Source organism: Jatropha curcas, chromosome 9 (genome assembly GCF_041381405.1).
Source record: "Jatropha curcas cultivar XTBG-Jc1 chromosome 9, XTBG_Jcur_1.0, whole genome shotgun sequence".
In the NCBI taxonomy this organism is placed as follows: domain Eukaryota; kingdom Viridiplantae; phylum Streptophyta; class Magnoliopsida; order Malpighiales; family Euphorbiaceae; genus Jatropha; species Jatropha curcas.
In genome coordinates this window covers 23,637,345-23,644,161 of record NC_143159.1, presented here as the reverse complement: position 1 = coordinate 23,644,161, position 6,817 = coordinate 23,637,345, and the positions used below count along the sequence as shown (strand labels likewise).

Here is a 6,817-nt window from a genome sequence, read left to right as displayed (position 1 = left end):
ATTACAGTTCAGGATACTAAGAGAAGAAAGTTGGATTTAGATTACAATTAAAACTACTTGGAAAGTTAAAGTATTTTTAATGATTTAGCAGAGTATGCATTGGAGTTGGCCATCAAAGAAGCTATATTGTTAATTAGGTTGCTTATTATTTTATTTATTAAATATTTTCCAACAATAGGGAAAAAATTAGGGTTCATGTGATCTTATTTAATTTTTCTTTTCTAGCAAAACCTATTTATAATGATTTTATTTTATTTTATTTAAGAAGTTATAAGAAAATCTAATAAATGGTGATATTTTCACCAAGTATGTTTGATTTGTTAGGAAGAACAGAATCAAAAGGAAGTGAAATTTTATTGGAGAAGTGAATAAGTGATATTGGAGCAAACCAAAGCTAAGATTTTTATTTATTTTTCCAAACCAAAACATATATTCACAATTTCACTCCTCTAATTAAGCACTTGATCATACAAATATAAATACAAATACATATAAACTTAGAGTTATTTAAGAATGGATCTTGAAAGATGGACTATTACTAACTAGCAATAAAGAAAACATCAAAGAAAAAGCTTATCATTTTTGTCCAAATTGTTGTCTGGAGACCTGAAACTGCAAGGATCAGCATCAACAAGCATCTTCACTACTTCTCTCATTGTCGGTCGCAGATTCGGAAGCTTTGTTGTGCAGAGAATTGCAATTTTCAAGACTTTAATCATGTCTTCTTGAACAGATTCAGAAGAAATCTTTTCATCAAGAACTTTGAGTACATTTTTGCGATTATTTAGATGTGTCCAAACCCAGTAGACAATGTCTTTCCCTTCTCCATATGCGTCTTCAATAGCTCTTCTACCAGTCACTAATTCTAGTAGCACAACACCGAGACTATATACATCATTCTTTTCCGTCACTTTTAGAGTATATGCCATTTCTGTAATGCAAAAGCAGCATAAAAATTAGAAACCTGGATATTTGGATATGAAAGAAGGAAGAAAGGTTAGAAACTCACCAGGGGCAATATATCCATGAGTGCCAGCAAGACAGCTACTATCACAACTCTTGGAAGAAGACATTTTTGCAAGCTTTGCAACTCCAAAATCAGCAATTTTAGGCTCATAATCTTCATCAAGTAAAATGTTACTTGATTTTATATCTCTATGGATAATTGGTGGACAACAATCATGATGCAGATATGCAATTCCTTTAGCAGCACCTAAAGCAATTTTATACCTTTGACGCCAATCGAGCTCAGGCTTTTCGTCTTTAGTCCTTCGATGAAGTGCTTCTGATAGATTACCGTTTGCCATGTACTCAAACACCAAAAAGCTTGATCCTCCTTTAAGTAAACTTGCATATAGTTTAAGTATATGCCTATGCCTAATTTTCCCTAATATCTCCATTTCTGCTGCTAAAAGCTTAAGACCATCACCTTTCCATAGTTGCTTTACTGCTACTGTGCAACCAAGTCTCTTCAAATCCAACCGATAAACTTTTCCTGTTCCTCCACTTCCAATCAAGTTTTCCTCTTTCAATTTACATATTTCATCTGCATCAATATCCAGCTTATCGAACGATGCGAGTTTCCATTTCGGATCTTTTTGTCCTTCCAAATCCATTTCTGCATTCTTGAAGTTCCTGTAACTAACAAGTAGTAAACCAGCTAAAACAATAACCAATGCAGATATGATGGTAGACAATAAAACCGACTTATCACCTAGTGTTCTTTCTTGACTGTTCTTTTTCGCACAAACATTCAACTCAGAATTCATAACAGTTTTGGAATTTTCATCAATGCAAAGCTCATTATTCCCCATAAATGCTTTATCACCACCCATATTCAAAAGAACTGAAGGAATTCTTCCGGATAATTGGTTAGCGGTCAAATCAATGGAACTTAGCATTAGTTTCCCTATATCCTCCGGAATCAAACCAGTAAGTTTGTTCTGCGAAAGATTGAGCGTGTTTAAAGAACTCATCGATGAAATATCTTGCGGGATAGGTCCATTTAGAGAATTTGAAGCAAGATCTAAATCCACCAATCTAGTACAGTGACTTAGTTTTGATGGTATAGGTCCTGTAAATGAATTTTCCTCCAAATGCAAAGATGTCAACTGCTTCAAAGCCCCAATATCAGAAGGTATTTCACCAGAGAAGCCATTATTATTCAAGTAAAGCTTCTGCAGATTCATCAACTTGCCTAATTCTGATGGAAGCTTACCAGAAAACCTATTGTTACGCAAAATCAACTGAGTTAAACTGGTAGATAATCCAATCTTGGGGGAAATATGACCAGTAAAATCATTGTCACTGCAATCAAGTATAGTGACAAGTGGCAACGCCCAGAACTCATCTGGAAATTGCCCTGTCATTTTGTTCTTATTGATTCTGAACCTTTCTAAAGATTTACATTCTGCGTAAGAATCAGGAAACTCACCAGAAAAATTGTTTCCTAAAGCCAATAAGTACTGTAACTTTCTCCCTTCACACAAATACTTGGGGAAAGAACCTGAAAATTGATTCTCAGATATGTCGAAACTCTTTAGTGGTGAGAACCGGCCAAAATTCGCTGGAAATTCCCCTGAAAATTTGTTTCCATAAATTGAAAACCCATCAAGATTCTTCATATCTCCAAAACCAGCCGGTAGTTCTCCATGGAAGAAGTTGTCGTATAACTGGAAAACAACCAAGTTCTTCAAATTACCAATTCCTTCAGGAATTTTTCCATACATTTGATTCGAAGATACATCAAATTCACGCAAAAGAGTAAGGTTTGCAAGCTCTTGTGGAATCTCCCCAGTCAAGTTGTTGTGAAAGAACTCAATCTTGGAAAGTTTTTGCAACTTGGAAATTGATTTTGGGAATTCCCCTGAAATCTTGTTTCTTGACATATCAAAGGTTTCAAGATTTGTGAGTTGGGAAATGGATTCTGGAATTTCTCCACTTAAATGACAGTCTGCTAGAAACAACAAAGTCAAATTCTTCAAATTTCCAATACTTTCAGGAATTTGACACTCATCGTATTCATTTTGCCCTATAGAAAGAATGGTAAGTCCTGTTAGATTTCCTACCCAAGTAGGAAATCTGCCGGAGAAGTAATTCAATGCCAAATCAAGAATCTCGAACTTTTTTAAAGAAGACAGATCAGGTAAAACTCCAACCATGTGGTTTACTGACAGGTTTAATAATCTAAGATTGCTGCAATTAACAATCTCCTGAGGAAGCTTTCCAGATAGATAATTACTAGACAATGAAAGGGTAGTGAGGCTTTTAAGTTCAGAAATGGAATTTGAAATCTCACCAGAAAGAGATTTGTTGTCAAGTGCAATCGTAGTCACTTTCCCTGTTATGGGATCACAATTGATTCCAGAAAAATTGCATGGAGAATCCGATTCTTTCCAAGATTCCAGAACATTTAAAGGGTCTTTAAGCTGTTTTTTCAATTGAAGCAAGGCCCGAGTCTCAATGTTCAAACCAAAAGTAGGCAAGAAAATTGAGAAGTAAACGAAGGAAAGAAATGAAAGGAATTGAAAAGAAAGAAAACAGTTTCTACCCATTTAGAAAACTGAAAATTAGCTATCTAGCTAAACTGTTCATTCAGTTGTTGCCATGATTACCAACAAGCTGCACAGGAAAACAAAAAATCCATAGTTCAGCGTCCGATGCACCAAAAATTCAACAAAAGATATATTCGGTGTTATTAGATAGGACAGCTTACGGGCCCTCTTGTACCATACTCAGTAACTTACATTATTTACAGACCGACATTATGAGACTGTTTGATTCGGCCTATTAATCGGTTAAACTCATAGTTATTAAATCCGGCCCGACCCGGCAGATCAACCTGAAAACCGGCTTCAAAAGCAGACCATTTTTGCTTTTGAACTATTTAAGAAAGAGAACTGGATTGTACTAGCTGACTACGGTTGAATCAGTCAACCTGCACCAGACCATTGACCAAACTGATTTTTTTGATATTTTTAATTATTTTTATTATATTATAATTATTTTAAATTATAATTATTTAATTAATATATATTATTAATATTTTTATAACCCACCGATTAAATCAATGACTTATCTACTTAGTTATTTAACTGAATCAATATCTGGACCAGGTTACACAAACCTCGCTTCATTAAATTTGGTACTTTTTTAAATTTTATACAAAAAAATAACAAAACGATTAAACCATTTTAACTCTAGAAAAATAATATCAATAAAGTAAATTACTCCTTTATCAGTTATTTAAATAAAATATAATTCCAAAAAAAAAATAAAGTTATAAAAAGTTAATTAATATTTCCTGTGAAAAATAAAATGAAATTAAAAAATTAAAAAAAAAGTGTCAAATTACAGGAGATAGAGGAAATAATGTTTTACTTATTAGAGCCTTGTGCACGGAAAATACTCTTTTGTTTTATTTATTTTTTTGTTTGGAATAACATGGTAGTATTAGTTAGTTAATTAATTAACTAATAATTAATCAAATCAATAAGTATTAACAACTGATGTATAGTGTAAGAATGTATTGTAAAATAAGCAAATAAAATCGAATACAGAAAGGAAAATTAAAGTTATATAATAAGGAAAAGGTAAAATAATTTAGAAGACTTCAGGTTGAAGAACAGACAAGAGAGAGAGAGTAAAGAAAGAGAACAAGGTGACGTTAGAACGTCAATTTTGTCTTTAGCTGTGGATTATTATTATAATCAAGAAAATAAAAAAGAGATTATACTTTGAAGTTACTCATTAATTAGTATTATGGGTTTAATTTGAATAGCAAGTAAAGAAAAGTACCAAAAAAGTAATATTTCTCTTAAAATAGTAATTATTATAATTCTTCAAATATATATCAACTGTTTAATCATGAATAATTCCCACCAAATTAGCAAAACAAGTACAAGAAATCATAACTTTTAATTAGAAGTTATATGAATACTTTCCCATGTTCATCATCCATTTTTGTCTTAATAATTAATGATCCCATCAATCAGGTAAAAAACAAAAGTTCAAAATTAGGAAAATAATTGCACAGTACCTGAAAATTGGAGTCGCGTCAATTTCTTGATTTCCATTATTTTTATAGTCCTGGAAAAAAAAGAATCATGAAAATTTGATCTTCAACGTGTTTTTTTTTTCCTTTAATTAACCAAAACCAGAAACATGGATATATATATATTTATATGTGTGTGTATACATATATAAAGGGAATGAAAAAAGATTCAAGAAATTACCTGCAGAAATGCAATTCTTGTGATGAATAAGGAAAAGGCAGGTTCTTGTTTCTGTTAAAAGACAATGGAAACTGGAATTTCTTTAGAAACGTAAACTTTTGTAGCTGAAAATAGAAAATTATAGTATCTTTCTGTTGTTCCTTTTCTTTTCTTGAGGAGAAAAGAAAAAAGAAAAAAGAAAAAGAAAGTTGAATTCTCGAAGGAAAAACAGCAGGCTTCTTGGATGGGAGAAAGTAAGAAACTCAAAGAAAGAATAAATAGGATTTGGTTTCCAAGAAAGGAAGAGAATAGTAGGAATCAGCCCAAGAAAAAGAAAGGGAATTCATTTCCGAGGAAAGCAAATGTTTGGGAACTGAGAATGATGATCAAGAAACAGAAAAGGAGCTTTAATTATTATTTCTGGAAGATAGAGGGAAAGGGAAGAGAAGGAGAGAATCTGCAGAGAAGAAATAGAGACAAAGATAATTGGAGAAGGAGAAAAGTTGGTCCAGTTGTTGTATTTTGTATGTGTTTCTGGCATTTAGTGACACCTCGTTTAGTGGGCAAAACTGAAAGGAAGAGTAACATCACACTGCTTGTTTTTCATTTTGTTTTATTTTGTTTTATTTTTTATGAAGTCATATATTTTGGATCTTGTTTTTGTGTGTAGTTTAGTTTCAAAGATAGTGATATGTAAAAGTTGACGTATTACATATCTAAGATTTGCATATTTTTACCATCTCTGTACTCAAAGTGTTTAACACCATAATTCGATTTTGCAGATATCTAATAATATTTTATCTCCATATGATATATGACATATTAATAGCTACCATATATTGATTATTTATATTTGCTGTTAGTCACAAGTTCTGGAATCTATAGATTATTGAATTTGTTCATGAAAATTAATTGAATTTCAATTTATGTTTAAGTTCAGAGTTGTTTTTGTCAATAAACGAGTTTTAATCCTAATATTATTTCGATCCAAGGTATGAATTAGTTTTGAAACAACTGGGCAAAAAATTTTGCTTTACCAATAGGAAGGTCTGAAGCCAGTTAAGTATAATTTTTATTGTTCTTTTAGGTTATCTTCTCCTCTTATACTTATTTATTTTTATACTAATTTGTCCATGGTGGCAGATCTTGAATAAAATATTTGGGGGCAGTCAACGGGGTATTAGTTGAGTTGCTAAATGACATCAATCTCTGTAAAGATGAGAATACAAATTCAGTGGTCAGGAAGCACATTTTATTAGCAAGGTAAATAAATTTTTACGTTATACAATCGGAGGAAAATTATGTTTCCTAATTATATAAGAAAAAAAATCATTTGATGCCATTTTGGGGAAGGAGCATAAAATAAAATAAAAAAAAGACAAAATTTGAGTACTACTTACAAAAAAATTGACTAAATCATTAAAAAAAAAACTCTAAATTCTGAATGTAGTTGTAATTATACACTAAATTTAATTTTATTCTCCTAGTATTTTAAACTTCAACTTTAATTACAATAGCACTCTAGTTTCAACTTGTATCCAATTTAATAAATAAAATATTATTTTCGTGAGAGTCAATTTAACCTTTTTTTTCCACAAATCAGA

At 31.5% G+C, this 6,817-nt stretch overlaps 1 protein-coding gene across 1 annotated transcript; it reads right to left on the bottom strand.

Moving 5' to 3' along the window:
• Positions 1 to 378: 378 nt before the first annotated feature.
• Positions 379 to 5,755, bottom strand: LOC105640113 (Leucine-rich receptor-like protein kinase family protein). The gene is made up of 4 exons (XM_012224343.4): positions 5,235 to 5,755; positions 5,039 to 5,088; positions 1,010 to 3,621; positions 379 to 931 (listed from the first exon to the last, which is right to left on the bottom strand). The coding sequence occupies exons 3-4, from the start codon at positions 3,552 to 3,554 to the stop codon at positions 561 to 563; spliced, it is 2,916 nt and encodes a 971-aa protein (XP_012079733.1). The 5' UTR covers positions 3,555 to 3,621; positions 5,039 to 5,088; positions 5,235 to 5,755; the 3' UTR covers positions 379 to 560.
• Between the last annotated feature and the right edge of the window lie 1,062 nt (positions 5,756 to 6,817).

Excerpts from the sequence above, each read along its gene's own strand:
- LOC105640113 (XM_012224343.4), bottom strand. The coding sequence starts at position 3,554 with ATGGGTAGAAACTGTTTTCTTTCTTTTCAATTCCTTTCATTTCTTTCC. Across the intron at positions 932-1,009 it reads TCATGGATATATTGCCCCTG|AAATGGCATATACTCTAAAA; the intron begins GTGAGTTTCTAA and ends TTTGCATTACAG.